This window comes from Cydia amplana, chromosome 20, assembly GCF_948474715.1.
Source record: "Cydia amplana chromosome 20, ilCydAmpl1.1, whole genome shotgun sequence".
Classification (NCBI taxonomy): Eukaryota; Metazoa; Arthropoda; class Insecta; order Lepidoptera; family Tortricidae; genus Cydia; species Cydia amplana.
The window spans coordinates 3,331,574-3,350,948 of NC_086088.1; the positions used below are offsets into that span (position 1 = coordinate 3,331,574).

General features: G+C 38.3%; 1 protein-coding gene across 1 annotated transcript; it reads left to right on the forward strand.

The window, feature by feature from the left end:
- Positions 1-12,089: 12,089 nt before the first annotated feature.
- LOC134657527 (uncharacterized) lies at positions 12,090-18,985 on the forward strand. Its single transcript, XM_063513102.1, has 4 exons — positions 12,090-12,182; positions 14,635-14,779; positions 17,478-17,572; positions 18,931-18,985. The coding sequence occupies exons 1-4, from the start codon at positions 12,164-12,166 to the stop codon at positions 18,960-18,962; spliced, it is 291 nt and encodes a 96-aa protein (XP_063369172.1). The 5' UTR covers positions 12,090-12,163; the 3' UTR covers positions 18,963-18,985.
- Positions 18,986-19,375: the final 390 nt, after the last annotated feature.

A 19,375-nucleotide genomic window follows, 5' to 3' on the forward strand; every position in this document is an offset into this window, starting at 1 on the left:
ATTCTTGCTCGGTTTTGGCAATGGTTCAATAAAAAAACTTTTCTCAAACATGCAATGAAATGTCGTCGCTCCGGGCGTTATATCAGGCTTCGAAGTATCACGTTTAGGGCGGAGCAACTCCAGAGAACTGTAAAGGAATTTCATACGAAATTGAAGGCCTAGGCCGGGAAGTATTTTTTTTTTAATTCTAATGTAAACATGGGGTCTGTGTCCATGAACAGGCTAAACAGCCGAATTATATATTTTTTTTTTTTGTGAATGAATGGTTATGGGACCAAAATATCCGTGTTAACGCCTGTTATACACGAACGTACTGATATTAAGAATACGAATCTGTATGATTCAATGTGTTGATGAATAAATTTAAAATTTTGTCTATACGTAAGTCACCAGAGACCATAGACAATATTTAAAATCCTCTGCATTTATTTTATTTATAGAAATTGAGATTCTTATTATCAGATTGTGTATAATGGCCCTAAAAAGGTCTATTCGAACAATACACACGCGAAATACGGACGACTTCCGTAAAAAAAAAACAATTATGGCGGGATCGGAAGGAAAATTAAAAAACTTTTGTTGTGAAGTTGGATTTTTATTATAAAGATTATAAATTTGTTTTTTTTAGTGGTGTATTTTTTATTTCATTGCATGTTTGAGAAAAGCACTATACATGCCTAGCCGTGAAAAGGTCTTGCCGGCTTCGTATCACTATCCGGCCTCCCTACGGTCGGCCGGCTATACCTACTCACCCGGCAAGCCCTTCTTTCCCGGCGTCTGCAGTAATGTACTATTTTTTTTGCCTTGATGAGACATGAATGGAGGAAAGGAGGAAGAGATACGAATGAAGGACTGTGTATAGGGATGTCTCAGCCTCCATGGCTGAGACATCCCTATACACAGTCTGGCAAAGAAATTGGTCAGTAGAAAAAGGGCGCAAAATTTTAAAGTTTCTCTGGGAGATAGACCCTTTGCGTAGGTACTTACACTATTTTGAAAACTGCCGCCATTTTATAAAAAAAATTGTTTTTTTAGACTATGACAGCTCGAATGATGGAGGCTATTTGTAATTCATAACAGTTCAATATTTTTATTTCATTACTATTCACTTTAACGGGACTTAATTGCGTATAGGCCCTTTTCCAGGTATAGTACGATTTATCGACCACAGACGCGCTAATAGAATTTCAACCTTAGTAATATGTTTTAAGGTTCAAATTAGATTGGTCTTTGACAAATTTACAATTTAATTTGGGAAATTTGACTTGTCTTCAAATGAAACTTGAAAGCTGAATAAATTTGAATATTTTTGGGAAAACCGTATTTCCGAGAATATTCAAGAAAAATTATACTATTAACCTATCTGCTTGTCAGTGTTCAAAACTAATTTTAGTTGCAAATTGCATTTCAAGCTAGATATTAACTTGAATTAATTTGCAGAGAGCGTCGAGGCAACGCAGCTGTAAATAATTTGCTGCTTTTAAGCTGAAATATAATTAAGGGCCCGATTCGGATTTTGTAATAGATATCTATTAGACATCGCCAAGATACTATAACGATATGTTTAAGATCTAACCTGTCAAATTTGACATTTCCATGATTCTGGAGATACTTTTGAACGATTTCCACAAGATATTACTTAGAGATCTAATTCACATCTAATAGATATCTAACACGATCTATGGTTGCCCGAATTGCGCTGCAAAAGAGAACTAGTTGAAATCTAAACTATAACGTATCTAGAATGGATCTATCTTGAAGTTCGAATACGGCAGTATGTATCATCTGACACGGCAGTTGGAATATTAGATAAATTCAAAGGACTTTTGATACCTTGCTTTGCCTTTGAGTTAATAATCAAACCATACTACATATTATTATATTATGATAATATAAAACTAATTTTTGGCAAGCAACGTTACTAGAAATGTTTAAATAGAGGTCAAATTCACCTCTTTGGTCTAGATTCGAACTCGCGACCTAATGGAACTCCGGTCCAATTGCTCTTAACAAACTGAGCTATCGAATCTTAGGAAGCAGTGAATTTTTAATAATTCCCTTTACTTAAATATGTGTAATAATAATATTGTTTTTTAGGGTTCCGTACCCAAAGGGTAAAAACGGGACCCTATTACTAAGACTCCGCTGTCCGTCCGTCCGTCCGTCCGTCTGTCACCAGGCTGTATCTCACGAACCGTGATAGCTAGACAGTTGAAATTTTCACAGATGGTGTATTTCTGTTGCCGCTATAACAACAAATACTAAAAACAGAATAAAATAAAGATTTAAGTGGGGCTCCCATACAACAAACGTGATTTTTGACCGAAGTTAAGCAACGTCGGGCGGGGTCAGTACTTGGATGGGTGACCGTTTTTTTGCTTGTTTTGCTCTATTTTTTGTTGATGGTGCGAAACCCTCCGTGCGCGAGTCCGACTCGCACTTGGGCGGTTTTTTTTTATGTATGACCAGACTGAAAAACATAAACAATGATACACGGTGTGTACGATCCATGTGTGGCCTTAATATGACAGATAGCTGCATTCCATATTTTAGATCATTGAACATACTGACCTTACCCAGTCTATATATTTTGGAAACTGCTATTTTCGTTAAATGTAATCCTAAATTGTATGACAAAATTGCTGACGTACGTAGGCTCCCTGTAAGACCTCAATATGAAAACGCATTGCGTAATAAAATATGTAAAACCGCCCTAGTACGGAAAAGCATTTTGGGGATGGCGCCACAAATATTTAACAAAATTCCAAACAATCTAAAAGTTTTAAAAATTGGAAAGTTTAAGAAAGAGCTGAAATTGTTATTAATTAAAAAATGTTATTATAGTGTACAACAATTTTTAAATGATATTGATTTATAATTTATTGTGCTGACAATTATATTTATTTTATTTTGATCTCGCTTTGACATTTATATTAATCTTTTGTTATTTAAATAATTTTAATGTTACCTAGTCATTATTTTCTAGTTCCATAATATTATTTGCATGAAATGTTGTATTTTGATTAATTTATTTATGCAATAATTATGCTTTCAAATATAATTGTGCATGATAAGTAAATATTATAAAACAATCGTACGCCTACAGGCAAAACATAGTGTTCCACAACATGTATATTTTCTAAGACCTAATTATTGTACCTATGTTTTACGAATAAATGATTTATGATTATGATTACGGATTTGTAGCGACACTACCAAAAGACTAAATCTTTTTCCTTACTTTTTAACCTGTTCAAAAATCACTATTTTTACCGTGACCGACATTAGACGGCCATAATAACCCCTTTTTAATACTTCTCTCTTTTATCTCTGTCCCGTGTTGCGGCAAACAACATAAAAATCCTGTTTTTTTACCAAGACTTGATATACTTTGTGATAAAACATAGCCGTCTGAAATAACGACGAGAGTTTTTAGTCTTTGCACAAAATGTTTAGTGTCCCTGTCTTTATTAAGGGATACGCGCTTCTGCTTTCAAAGGCCTGATACTTAATAAGAAAGTTTATCTTAGTCTTGTAATCCCAATTACTTATGGTCGAATAACACTAAGAAAGTAACTTTCTGATATAATTAGATAAGTTAGTGATACCTACTCTGATAAACAAGCTTTGCCGTCAGTAATATACCTAACGAAAAACAATACTACCAATGTATCACAAAAAACCGTCTTTAATGTTTTATGCCATCTTTATAATGCACATAATCATTTATTTTTCAAAATAATAATGCGCAAATAATTGTAGATAAAATTTTAATATTTTCATGATAATAGGTAATATCCCACCAAAAACATTCTCAAGTAAAATGTTGCCAAGACGAGACCATTATGGCGTGCACTATCAGAAAGTTATTATAGAGTCTGTTCGAAAAGAGTTTTCTTTCCGCACAGACTCTACTTATTTTGTAGATCTCATGTATAGGCAAGCTTCTAATTCTACACGCCCTAACACTACAAGCCTTAACTTCACAAACTCAACAGTACTCTACAGGGATCGGATACCGGTATTTTTTGTATGGGAACGGAAACGGTATTTTTTCGTTCTTTGCTAATTACTTCATTTCTAATTGAGCAATCTAATAATACGAAGTCGTAACCTAAAAACACAACTGAGTCCTACATTTCTAGTATAAAATAATTCGAAAAATATGCTTATTTCTAAGTTTTTGCAAAAAACCGGTTCCGATCCCTGGTACTCTACACCTTAGTGTAAGGCCTGAGTGGACGCTCGAAGCGGAGCGTTCGGCGGGGCGTGCAGCGTGGCGTCGGGCTCACAAGTAATTTGACCAGCGTGCACTAAGGCCGCTTCTATACGCTTGCATTTGTTTAACATGCACGCCGCACGCCCCGCCCCGTTGCACGCCCAACTCGAGCGTCCACTCAGGCCTTACACTTAGTCAAAATTTGTGGCAATTCAGTTTTAGTAACAAAACCCATTTCGATGTTTACATTAAAAGGGCCTGCACCATAAACAAGATAGAAAATCACGTCTATTACGAATAACATTGACCTTTTGCTTCTTGGGGCTGTAAAAACAAATACAGATACATTTACTAGAGATGGGCCGAATATTCGGTAGCTATTCGGTATTAGGCACATTTTCCAATATTCGTATTCGGTTGTTTTTCGGCTAAATTTTCCGTTGCAATCAGTTAAATATTCGGCAAATAGTTTATATTATGTTTGTCTTGTTGCAACACTGTAAAATGTAAGCTCTTTCAGAAATTTTCAAGTACCTACTCTCTTTATTAGGTTACTTATTCCCGTAGTTAGTAATACACATTATAAGGCGAACCCTACACCCAAGATTCATATTGTGATCCGTCAATTATATTGACGGATTACGATATTTATTGACGTATATAGGGTAGTGTATTGACGGATCACAATATTTCGCTGGATTTCTGGAAATGCTTGTGATGTGATCCTAGATCCTGGATCGTGATATTTATCTTGCGTGTAGTGTCGCGTTTGATATTTATCGCGTACCTGCCTTGTACAAAGAACGCTTCGTACTGACGCGATCCGTATTGATGGTGTAGGGTGTGCTATGATCCGGCCCAAGATACATAATAAATATCATGTTAATTATCACAATATTTATTGACGTGTAGGGTTCGCCTAAGACTGAATCCATGGGATATTTTGATTCTTTAGTGAGTATTGATTTGTTTGTGAGTGTTCACGCCTCCACTGCGTGACGACAAGACCGGAGGACGATTCCGGGCTGCGGGGCGCGGGCGGCGGGCACCGGCGCCGGAGCGGCGCGGCCGCCGTCTCCCCACTCACACACTCTACGAACGACCGGCATGACACCATGTCGCGTCCGCGCATCAAGCGCCTCTATTTTTACATTTTTTATTAATATAGGTGAGGGTGGGGAGGGTCGATCCCTAGGGGACACTTGGTAAACTTCATTTTTAATCAAACCAAACGAGATAAAAATTTTTGCGCTGGTCACACTCATTCATTCGTTCCTAACTTCACGTTTTGTCATGGCATTGTATCGGAAAAGTCAGTGGTTCAAAAATGGCGGACGGTGAAAGATTTTCTGCGTATTATATTCAATTTTCGGTAAGCTTTAACTGGATGTATTGTATAATATGAGATGGAAATGATGTTAGTGAGTGTGCTTATTTTATTTGTTGTTTATTGAAGTGATGATTAACTTGGATTACATTGATATACGCGAACACATGTTTCGAGTACGGCACGTTTTATAATTTTACTATGTATGGGGAGACTTTGTCTTTTTCTTCAGGGGAGATATGATTCCGGGATCATGTCACCCCCAAAGCGATCAAGTATACATTGTAATAAATTTACCTACAAAATGATTCATAGAGTTATCATAAATATTTTCTTTTCTTTAGTAAATCATGCCGCGAAAGTACGACCAGAGAAACACTGATTTAAACTTTCAAGGTTTTTGACTCATTATTGCTTATTAAAACGGAATTTAATGGCGTATAATTCAGTTTTTAATTATACAACCGACTCCGAAAACGGAATTAACCCCGTGGCCTTTGAAAAGACTGACTAAAGTTGACATCAACATTTTACGAACTACCTGTACTTGGTCTTTTTTATCAAGTTAAACGTTTTACACACAGGGGATGTTACTCGGTCGACAAAAAACACTTCTAACGATATTTGGTTTTCAACCGGCGATATTTGTTTTTATGGATGAAATGCTATTTCAATGGCTTTCCGACCTCATGTACTATAGAACCGACGGTCCATAGAAAGGATTTTAGGATTATGCAGCTTAAACACCGTCCTCAAAACGTGAGCTGTAAATTTCTAAACTTATTTATTATAGTAAACAATAACGACCAGTGATGGGTAAAAAAATTAAAATTGCTGTAGGTATCTGACTCTAAAAATACCTTCATAAGAACTTTAAAAAAATTAGCTTGTTACAAGAAATTTTATGTTAATAACTTAGATTTTTGTTTTTTTTTGGTACAAAAATTGATTCCCTATTTTATGTTGTTTTATGGATAATACGATTACATTGTTTTTTTTTAAGTATAAGATTATGGATTAATATGTGTTTGATATCTTCATATATTAATTTTCTGTAGATAAAGTGAATAAATTAATGTAGATACTACCCTCGAAATATGACATTGCCACTTAAAATCTTTTTACCAAGTGTCCCCAAATCTGGAAGACTTGATCCCTTTGGCTTAGACATCTGATTACCGGAAATACAACTTCAAAGCATGGAAGATGCAATATATATATATATGTTTGCTGTGTATTTTACACAGGGATCGGAACCGGTTTTTTGCAAAAACCTAGAAATAACCATATTTTTTTAATTATTTTATACTCGAAATGTAGGACTCAGTTGTGTTTTTAGGTTACGACTTCGTATTATTAGATTGCCCAATTAGAAATGAAGTAATTAGCAAAGAACGAAAAAATACCGTTTCCGTTCCCATACAAAAAATACCGGTATCCGATCCCTGATTTTACAAATTATAGATGCATTGCTAATAGCGATCCGAGTTATATAATCAATGAGAATCTGGTATGGGGAGACATGGTAAAAATATGTTTACCATGTGTCCCAAGAACCAGGGTTACTTGATCCCCCTAGGATCAAGGCTCCCGACCAGGGGTAAACAAGTCTCCCTTACATAGGGGACACATGGTAAAAGTCAACAGTATAGGTTTTCATTAAATAATGATCTAATTTATTGCACAAATCTGTTCTAATTCAAACTATTAATGAAGAGATAAATTCTGAGTCGTATGGTCTATAAAGTTTTTCAATACTACAAATAGTTAAGAAAATGTATGCTAAAAACAAAAGGGGTGATCAACCCTCCCCAGTTTCCCCTACTTCATTTACTGTGTACAGGGTTGTTTTGTTTGCTGCCATCAGCCCCAATCCTGCACAAGTTGGCGACCAGCAACAGGACACGGCCAGCAAGCAATGGCCAGTGAAGTCCACAAGAAAGAATAAAGAAGCCATCCCAGTGCCTGCACTATCACGCACTCGTCGGGCGAGGCCAACATCACGGGTCCAAAGGTCACGCAGCGGATATTTCTCGAAGTCTCTCGGACAGCCATCGCTCTGGAAGACCATTCGCAAAGGAAGTAGCCCGTTCCGTATAAACCTCCGTTTTGATTCCCTTGCACCCCTTTTCGATTTGTTGTGAATAGTGTCGTGAGTTTGTGGATAGGTATAATTAGTGTTAGTGTGATCCAAATTTGCACTATCAAATCGTAAGTAAAACAAATAGTTAACTTACAGTTCAAGTGAATTTAGTTCAGTCGCCGGTAGGTACAGAGAAATCTACCTAACCGGGATTGCAAACATAAAATATAGCATAGATTCGCTAAAATAAGTAATTAGCAATACATAAGTATCTACCTACGTGAATACGTACAGTTGTAGAAATAAGTATTGAATCTTTATTGCCTCCGTCAGACATTTAGGGCGCAGTTTAGGCATAGATTCGTTTAGGTATTTAGTCAGTTGTAATTAATATTGCAACGTGGCAATTATCAACCCGAACAAAGGGTACAGTATTCGTAACTTGTTTACGACATATATTTCGTGTTAAATTTGTGCGCCGAGCATAAAAAAGGTTACGATTAAGGATAAATACTTAAAATTACGATAAATAGCCCCACTTCAACCACTTGTGATGAAAAGAATTTATCGCAAGCAAATGACCAATATTCAAATTTACAAAACCAATCATCAGTGCTTGGGTTGAATTGGTGTCCTTCACAAGATAATTTCAACTTTTTAGTTGATTTCGATAATGAGCCCGTGTCCACGAAGAGAAATATTCTGTCAGCTACTTGCAAGATATTTGATCCACTTGGCTTGCTAAGCCCTTGCACAATAGTACCTAAAATGTTGCTGCAGAAACTTTGGCTTTCTGGACTCGGGTGGGATGATCCGGTGCCTTGCGATATGAACAAAGAGTGGAATAATTTCATATCCAATATACATCAAATTGCAGACATAAGGATTCCACGCTTTGTCATGCAAGACTCACCGGCATCAATACAACTTCATTGCTTTGCGGATGCATCCCAGAATGCATTCGCAACTTGCATTTATATACGTTGTGTGGACTCGAAGGGCAATGTTTCAGTAAAGTTGCTCTGTGCTAAAGCCCGGGTCACACCGATAGTAAAAAAATCGACTATTCCGAGGCTCGAATTGGCTGCTGCTTTGCTTGGAGCTCAATTGAGCGCGAAGGTATGTCAGTCACTCGCATGCAGTTTTCACAAAAAATACTTTTGGAGTGATAGTACTATTGTATTAGGTTGGGTCAAGAATGTGAATCCAAACAATCTCAAACAGTTCGTTTACAATAGAGTGAATGAAATACACGAGCTGACTGACAAATCTTCGTGGAATCATGTACCTACGGATATGAATCCGGCAGATATTGCCTCGCGAGGCATCAGCCCGAGCCAGTTGCAAAATGCTAATATGTGGTTCGAAGGTCCTTCATTCTTGATGAAACCCGAGAATGAGTGGCCTAGCACTAAAATAAGCAGCGTCGAGCTGCCAGAATTAAAGGTTTATACTTGCTTAGTCTCAAAGCAGCCGTCATTCGACTTTGATCGATTTTCCAAGTTCCACCGAATGATTCGCGTGGTAGGATACATTTTAAGGTTTATTTTTAACTGTAGACAAGCAATAAATGCACGTCAAAGCGGCTTTTTATCGAGTGACGAATTAAATAAGTCTACTCGAACTCTCATCAAGGTCAGCCAAAGGGATTCATTCGCAGACGACCTCCAGTGCCTCAAGCAAGGTCGGCCTGTACATCGTAAGTCCAAAATGTTAGCATTCAATCCCTTTTTGGATGAGCATGACCTGATTAGAGTTGGAGGACGTATACAAGGATCGATTTGTGAATATTCTAAAAAGCACCCAATATTGTTGTGTTCAAAACACCCTTTTACTAAACTTTTATTTAGAAAGGAGCATGAGAGCCACATGCACTGTGGTCCTCAATTGTTATTAAATATTGTCAGAGACCAATATTGGCCTATAGGGGGAAGAAATCTTGCGCGTAGCACTTTTAGAAAATGTATAGTGTGCGTGCGTATTCAAGGCAACTCAATCCAGCCCATGATGGGTAACTTGCCTCCTCCTCGAGTTACACTAACTTACGCGTTTACAGTAACGGGTATGGATTTTGCAGGTCCCTTTTTAATTGCAAATCGTCAAGGCAGGGGCTGCAAGTTATCCAAATGTTGGTTATGTCTGTTTGTATGCCTCAGTACCAAGGCTGTTCACTTGGAAGTAGTGAGCAGTCTGAGTACTGAAGCCTTTCTCATGACTTTCCGTCGATTTATATCACGCCGCGGCAGGCCTCATGACCTTTATTGTGATAATGGCACCAACTTCGTGGGAGCCTGTAACGAGTTGGGTAAAATGTTGCGAGCAAGCCAAAAGGCCATGACTGAGGCCGCCCATGATAAGGGCATCAAATTTCACTTCAGTCCGGCGTATTCACCTCACTTTGGAGGTATCTTTGAAGCAGGGATAAAATCGGCAAAGTCACTTTTAAAACGTGTAATTGGTAATTCTAGTCTGACGTTCGAAGGGTTAACGACACTATTCACTCAAATTGAAAGTATCCTAAATTCTCGGCCGTTGACCCCTCTGACGTCAGATCCCTCTGATCTGTCTCCTCTGACTCCAGGGCACTTCCTGATAGGGCGTCCACTCACCGCCTTACCAGAGACACCTGTTACTACCAATTGTCCGAACAGATATCAAAGAATAGAACAGATGAGACAACACTTTTGGACCCGCTTCCACGATGAGTATCTGAGCGAGCTACAGCTGCGGACCAAATGGAGGGAGAAGCAGAACGAGCTTAAGGAGGGTGATCTCGTCGTGATTAAAGATGACAACGTCCCACCGATGCGGTGGCGCTTGGGACGAGTGCACCAACTGTATAAAGGCCAGGACGGCATCACCAGAGTGGCGGAGTTTAAAACTGCCAGAGGCATGGTGAAGAGGGCAGTAAACCGAGTCTGCCTCCTGCCAGTCCGAGATAGCGAAATGGATGATTCTCTTGCAAGCCAGGGCTTCCAAGGCGGGGACCCTGTTCACGCCTCCACTGCGTGACGACAAGACCGGAGGACGATTCCGGGCTGCGGGGCGCGGGCGGCGGGCACCGGCGCCGGAGCGGCGCGGCCGCTGTCTCCCCACTCACACACTCTACGAACGACCGGCATGACACCATGTCGCGTCCGCGCATCAAGCGCCTCTATTTTTACATTTTTTATTAATATACTTCATTTACTGTGTACAGGGTTGTTTTGTTTGCTGCCATCAGCCCCAATCCTGCACAGTGAGTCTCTTGCCATTTGTCCTGTTTTTTCTACTTATGGAATCGCTTAGAATGCGTTTCATCTCTAGCTGATAATGATACAACTGAGACGAATAATTCGGCCGAATATTCGGCCAAATATTGGTATTCGGCAAACCCTATTTTCGGCCCATCTCTAACATTCACACAAACCGAGGTGCCAATGGCATTATGGGCAAAGCTGATTGAAACCAGGAATCGGTTACATTTGTTTATTTACAAATACGCTTTTTTTGGAACTTTATAAATACGGATGCCGTTTGCACCAATAAATGGGTATTTCTAGCGGATTTTGTATTTACATCTGCTCATTATATTAAGGATTGAGGATATACTCGTATTTATACCAGATGAAAGATCAAAACTTCTTTCCAGAACTGATATCGAAAATATAGTAATACCACGGGGATCTTTTTCTTTTACTCTCATTAAGACGTGGTTAGAGTGACGTAATTAGTGAGAAAAAGGCCCGCAATTAACGAACTTCGATTTTTGCGGTTATAGCCTAGTCACAGAATAAATAATAGTACTAAGTACAGAAGACTCACTCTCTAACAAAACGCGTCTGTTACTATCAGCACAGATATGGCCGCTAGGTGGCGACAGCGCCACGCGCGGCTTATGGCTTTCCCCAAAAGCGGGGCCGAGCGGATGTACTTTTAGCTACCTGTAGCAAAGCGACGAAATCGCGGAGTGAGACACGCCTGACCTAGTTTCTGACCGCGTTGCTGTCTGCGTGGAATAATAATGATGATTGATAAAAACTATATTCCTTCCTAGAACCTCGATAAATTTCCAAAAATTAATTACGGGGTCATGATTAAGTTTAACTTAAAAAACTTCTTAATTACCTAATTATTACACGTATACATGTTGTTTGATTTAATTTATCGCCCGTAATGGAGTTACAAATGCAAAAAATAAAGAAATAGTTATTATATTTAGCTATCTTTCCGGATTTGTATGTTCAATAGTTAAGATTACGTTAATTTACAGCATTTTTACAGTTTGGTCGATTTTTACCTACTACCTAAACAAGTGTCAAAAGTGACGTTTCTTCAAACAAACGCGTCACTTTTGACACTTGTTTGACACTGACATATCCATTCCATATCGTTTCAATCTCTAGTATTTGACGTATCTTAAAGTTCGAATATGGCCGTCTGTCTTGAAATAAACAAAGGTGTTGTAAAATGTACCGTGTGAATTTATTGATCTGAAACTGTTGGCGATCTCTGATTCATAAAAGTTTACGTTCAGTGCGTGTGAGCTGCCGATATGGGTTGGTGGTTAGTAGGTAAAGTATTGTGAAATCTGTACGTACCTACCATAAAATGTAATAGTATAACTTTAATCTTTATGCCATCACGTGTAATACGATTTCTGGTAGTTTCAACTTGTTCTCGTAATTTTTTTCATGTTTAATACGTTTTTTTCTGCTTAAAATGCTTGTAGAATCTTCTTAAGCGGGTTTTACTGTATTTTTCGTGTTTTAGGTTATGAATATACATTAGGTTCAATAGTTTAGGGTTATAGTTTAGCCAAGATGATAATCATTTTATCAACAATAGCCAGTTGAACAGTAAAATTGTACAGTCGCCATCAAATATATCGGAGCGGCCAAGGCGCTCAATAATAACTGAAAACGCTCTCTAACGCCCTGACAATAGAGGTGTGTTCAGATATTTGTAAGCACCTTGGCCGCTCCGATATATTTTATGGCGACTGTATCAAGACGACAGATTGAACGAAAAGGGATAAAATCATTTCCATACATTATTTAGGTTTCAATTTGCGTTTTTAAATGACTTTGAAATTTCAACAATTTTCTTATTTTAATTGTTTTAAGTGGCGACTTCACTAAAAAACTTTCTAGTTACTTCTCTTTAATTAAAGCGCCTGTAAGAAGTTTCCAAGCAAAAGTTTTCTCAACTGATCTTCATAACTGTCCTAAGAGTGTGTTGAGTACTTAGTCTTAGTCTTTTACAATAAAATCTAGTAAAATTAACTTCAGTATCACTAGTGTTAGCTGAGCGTTTTATATTAGGTTGTTATTTTTTGTTGGTACAAATATTTTTGGGGTTCCGTCATCATTCAAACATCGTTCTAATGTCAGTCACCGTTTTTATTTTTTATTTATTAGTAGGTCCAAAGAGAATTTGAAATAGAGGGGATTGTCAAAGTATAAATTAAGTAGCCACAGTAAATTCAGTGTCATCTTTTGATAAAAGATTAAAACTGTTAGAACGCCGTTTGACTTTGACTTTTATTCTTTCACTGATATGTACTTATTAATTTGTTGCAATCTTTTCGAGCGATGGCGCCATAACCTTTGGTCTAGTTTAGCCTCCCAGGTAGCATTTATACGTCATTATGACGTCCGTTTACGGTACTGCTCGACGTAAGAGACGTCATTTCTTGACGTCGGGGGGTCCCAGCAGATGACGTCAATTTGTCACAGCCTCAAGACGTCAGTTTACAGACGTAATACTGACGTCATATACTGACTTCATAGGGACGTTACTGGGCCGTACATATTAGGGCAGCCACTGACGTTGGAGTGACGTCATATACTGGATTCATAGGGACGTTACTGGGCCGTACGTATTAGGGCAGCCAAGAAATTGGAGTAACGCGCTCTGCTGTCGAATCCTAGGACCGAATAGCCAACTATCCGGTTCGAAGGACCATGTACGAGGTTCAAAAATAACACTGTATAAAACTACCACTTCATTTACTATTTACACTACTGTACACTGTACAACACTCACTAATGCTTTTGAATTGACGACCTATGGTTCCTCGAACCTTATATATAAGCCCGGAAAAATCTTAACACCGCGTTGTAGAACAGACGCGTTGGGAACAAAGCGCCATCTCTTGACTTATTTGGTAATAAATTTTCTATAACAACAAAATTTTACATTTGCTAAATTGTGAATTTTAATGCAAAATATTACAAACATGTTATTCCAAATATATTTACAAATATTTTAGAGTTAATTGCCAACAAAAATAACCATAATCTATAAATGAATTATGTGAAAGGTACGTCCTGATAGTGACTCCAAATAGACGTCACTGAAACGTCATGTTTGTGACCAAAAATGTACATCCTGACAGTGACCCCAAATAGACGTCAGTGAAACGTCAACTTTAGACTAAAATGGTACGTCCTGATAGTGACCCCAAATAGACGTCAGTGAAACGTCGTATTTGTGACCAAAAAGGTACGTCCTGATAGTGACCCCAAATACACGTAAGTGAAACGTCAACTTTGTGACTAAAATAGTACGTCCTGATAGTGACCCCAAATAGACGTCAGTGATACGTCGTATTTGTGAACAAAAAGGTACGTCCTGATAGTGACCCCAAATAGACGTCACTGAAACGTCTTGTTTGTGACCAAAAAGGTACGTCCTGATAGTGACCCCTAATAGACGTCAGTGAAACGTCAACTTTGTGACTAAAATAGTACGTCCTGATAGTGACCCTAAATAGACGTCATTAAAACGTCAATTTTGTGACAAAAAGGTACGTCCTGATAGTGACCCCAAATGGACGTCAGTAAAACGTCTATTCTCGACGAATAAATGACCGACCTTATTATGACCTATAAATGACGTCGCCTGTGCGTCGCTGACGTCAATTTGCTACCTGGGCTACACCTAATTTTTAATGTACTGTTTACATCAGTGACCTTTTTAGTAAAATGTGTTTACCTATAATGAAAATCACTCTCGTTCTAGTATTGTCGTCTCTCGTGGTGGTATCAGCAAGATACCAGTACCGCCCAACAGTGATCAACTATCCGAAAAACTCGGCGTTTTGGGTGACAGACTTCTTCGTACATGGCTGCAAGACTTTCCTCAATAGATGCGCTCAGTCGTACAAGTGAGTAAATGTCTGGTATAATAAAATAAATAAATATTAAAGGACATTCTTACACAGATTAACTATAAGTCCCACAGTAAGCTTAAGGGTAACATTCCATTTCGGACCGCAGCTGCACTACTGGTACTGAACGCGTCGCTGTTACTGTCAATTTCCATAGTAAAATGAACAGTAGTGCAGCTGCGGTTGGAAATGGACCGTCACCTTAAGAAGCCTGGGCGGCCTGGGAGATGGCGAGACCACCTGGCCGCGTAAACAACGTGCCAATCACAGAACAAGTAATAAGGTTAGAATGGCGATGCGAGCAGGGTACGTGTTGCCGCGGTTTTGAGCAAACGCTCGCCTGCTACTCGCCCGCGCTGACCGAAAAACGAAGTAAACATGCCTTTTTGCGCCACAATGACGTTCAGATTAAGAAGCCAGTGGGCCTACCGCGAACCACGTTGGACGTGTTGCCTCCCTGTCACACTTACGTACGAATTTACAAGTGCGATAGAGAGGCAACACTTCGGATGTGGTTCGCGGTAGGCCCTCTGACATCAAATCTGTCTAAAGGAGGCGTATCCATTCACCACGCACACAAGGCGCTAGCTAGTTTTTACTACCGTTGCGCGAGTGTTAGTAAATGTGTAGAGGGACGAGCGGCGACACCGGTTCCGATACTAACTGCGCGCGATAGCCATTCTAACCTCTTTAATATGTTCTGAGGTGCCAATCGCTTACGCTCCGTAGCGATCGAAACGCAACTGTCACTGTCACACTAATATGGAAGAGTGATAGAGAGACACAAAGCGATTAAATAGCGAAGCGCAAGCGATCTTCGCCTTGGCTAGGCAGCCTGGATGCATTTCTCAGCAATTGGACGGGTAGTTCACTCAATCGGGAAAATTGGAAATCTAGGGGGAAGGCAAGATTAAAAAAAAACAAGCAACTACGGTTGCACTCCGGGAGTGCCGGTTGAAGTGAAAACTCACCTCAATATGTTACCGACGCCCGGTAACACGATACATACGTTTAGCGGAGGTATTCTATTTATTTATTATATATTATTATCATTCTCAAATAAGATCACACTTTTTCATTGACATGTTTATTTACATACTGCCATGACAACGTCAAATTATTTGAACATAGGTAAAGAGTCTTGAAAAGGAGTCCGCAACATAAATGTCAAATAACATTGAGTTTTTCTTTATTGATTTAAATGCCATTTAAATTATGAGTGGCCACCTTACGGGGCTTACGGTCATGTGATCGCCTTACGCTGTCTCGAGTTTATCATTTTTTCCCCACCTCAAAAAGTGACCAGCGCCGCTAAAGAAGTTTTCACTTCAAAAAAAAAACAAGAGAAGAAGGGAAACCTATAATTACTTATCTCAGCCAAATAAAAAATAATGCGTCGTACGAGGAAACAAGAAATGATTGGCGATTACTCCACCGACAAGAGCAAAGCTCTTAAGTTATGATGATGATGATAAGAGGAAGGCCTTTGCCCAGCAGTGGGATACTTTATAGGCTATTAAAAAAATATGGCCGTGATACAATCACAGAGTAACCCGTTTTCATTGCTTTTTAGTATAGTTACGGAATTTTAAACAAAAATATCCGTTTAACGAATTATTTACGTAACCCGTTCTAGAATTATTCCGTCCGCCCGCTAGAAAAATATTGTTTGTAGAATAATTGCAAATTTATTTCTTTGCCCAAGTTTGATATTAATGTTGCTATGTAAGTTATTACTCGATATACAAAACAATAAATAAGTACATTCGTATTTATTTTTTCTTAATCTATACGAGTAAAAACGTAAGTATTTAGTTTTGCTTATACTTGGTCAAGCAAATATTGTCAGTAGAAAAAGGCGGCAAATTTGAAAAATCGCGGGTTAGCAACACTACGTTTGAATTGTTCGAAAATCGCGTGTCATTTATTCTTTGGAACTGTTTTATTTACATTTCATCGTTGTTCAATGTACATTGCTGCTTTTTGTTCGTTTCCTAGGGATACAATACTTTAGTTTGCTTTACATTGCTACTGACATATCCAGCTTGACAGACTATAATAGTTATGTTTGTCAAGCTGGATATTTCTCTTTTAAGCTAAGGTCACTTTCTTAAGACGTCACTTTCTGGGGATGTAATTTTCGCAGTGGCTAATTTTTTAAATCGTCATTTTCTATAATAGTAAATTAAATAATTTTGACATTTTAAATTTCATAAAATTTCCATACAAGGGTCATTCTCTGAGAATATGTTGAAATAGGTAATTGCCACGACTCTTTTCATACATTTCATGGGTCGCGTTAATGAGACCTCAAACATACTTATTTTTGAGAAAGGCCGACTAAAGATGTCCAGTATTCAGTATTCATTTAATCATTGCTTTGTGTGTACAAAAAGGTCTTATGAATATTATATTATGTTACAACACAACCCTGTAAGGGCACTGCAATAAAATTACAAACTAATCAACTACTTAACCTAATAACACTATTAAATATACATATTTACATGTAATGGCCGGCCGTAGATAGGGTGGCAGAGAGGTTGACACGGGTAAATATTAAACATTACCTCAGGAGTAGATATTCACTTACAGAGTAGAATGCTTTGTCTATGAGAAATGCCTTTAAATTTTTTAGATGTTTCTATAAACTGAATGATAATGAATAGTAGGTAATATAAATACTTTCTTACAGAATGCAAACCGTCTGCGGCGTTTCGTACAACGACGAATACAGAACCTTCCCAAACTACTGTGAAATGCAATATATAAATTGCAACTCTTGGCGGAGTGAGTACTGAGTATCTCATACGAATTTACATGATAATAGTCAATATATCTTCTCACAGGTCTTTCACAATGCAAATCATAGTATCACTACCTCCCGACATCTGTATTTTTAGGGTTCCGTACCCAAAGGGTAAAAAACGGGACCCTATTACTACGACTTCGCTGTCCGTCCGTCCGTCCGTCCGTCTGTCACCAGGCTGTACGTATCTCATGAACCACGATAGCTAGACAGTTGAAATTTTCACAAATGATGTATCTCTGCCGCTATAACAACAAATACTAAAAATCAAATAAAATAAATATTTAAGGGGGGTTCCCATACAACAAACACGATTTTTTTGCTCTATTTTTTGTTGATGGTGCGGAACCCTCCGTGCGCGAGTCCGACTCGCACTTGGCCGGTTTTTATGATATTATTTAATTAAGAGAAAAGAGGACGAGCGGTTCCCCAACGTAGTCGCCATTTTCCTCTCTGTGTATTGACATTATGAGAAATATTTTTATAAAACTAGATTAACTTAAGCTTAGAATACATTTTAAAGTGGAAAAATTACTGTCTTGTGTGAGACTTGAACTCACGGCCTCTGGAGAAGCCAACCAGCCAGCCAGCCAGCTCTGGTCAAATCTGGAATTCAAGTCTCATCCAAGACAGTAATTTTTCCACTTTTAAATTTATTCTAAGCTTAATAGCATCGGTCGCAGACGTTTCTGCTTGTTAAATTTTTTATTAGATTAACTTAATTATTATCTAAAGTTCTGTACCTTCATTTGTTTTGTTTCGGATTTGTTTCAGTTAATTATTATTGTTTAGTCTACTTTACTTCAACTACAGCCACAGAATAAATAATAAGTAGTACTAAGGTACAGAAGATTCACTCTCTAACAAAACGCGTTTATTACGACAGATATGACCGCTAGGTGGCGCAAGCGCGCGCGTCCATTCCGTATCGGTGCGCGGCAACTACTATGGCTACACACCAAAATTGGTGTGGGCCGCATGTACTTGTAGGTACTTGCAGCGACGTGACGAAATCGCGTATTGAGCCACGCCTGCTACAGCTGATTTTCTTATGTCTGATCACATGAATATGTTGGGCGTTTAGGGTCACGCGTGAGGGGTTTGGAGGCGCGATGGGGTTTGAGCGTTTTGGCCCGCAAGAGTTTTTCACAAATAAAATAAAATAAAAGATTTTCCCTTCTTCTTCCAGCACAAATTTCCTAGATAGAGTCTGTGCGGAAAGAGAAGAGACGTAGAAAATATTGGATCCCATACATTTCACGACTCTTCTCTTTCCGCACAAACCTTATACTTACCCGTTTATTTTAGTACCTTACATTTAATTATATTTTTATTTCAGATTGGCGAATTTTCAAGCGAGAGGCTTGCTAAGAATCCTTCAAGATAATTTTAAAATAAATTATTACAAATAACTTGCAATTTTTTTTCTAATGACATCAGAATACTATTCACGACCAAGTTCCAAAGTTACAAAATTTTGACTATAGATGTCTATGGATATTTTAACCTGTTTTGACTTACCGCTGTATTCGGAAAACAAGATCCATTCTAGACTAGAGAACGATACGATATATAAATGTACTAGATACGTTGTAGTTTAGATTTCAACTAGTTCTCTTTTACAGCTCAATTCGGGCAACAAATGTCACTTTTACGTTAAAATATCGTAATAATATCTTGTGGAAATCGTTCAAGAGTCTCTCCAGAATCGCGGAAATGTCAAATTTGACAGGCTAGATCTTAAAAATATCGTTATCGTATCTTGGTGATGTCTAATAGACATC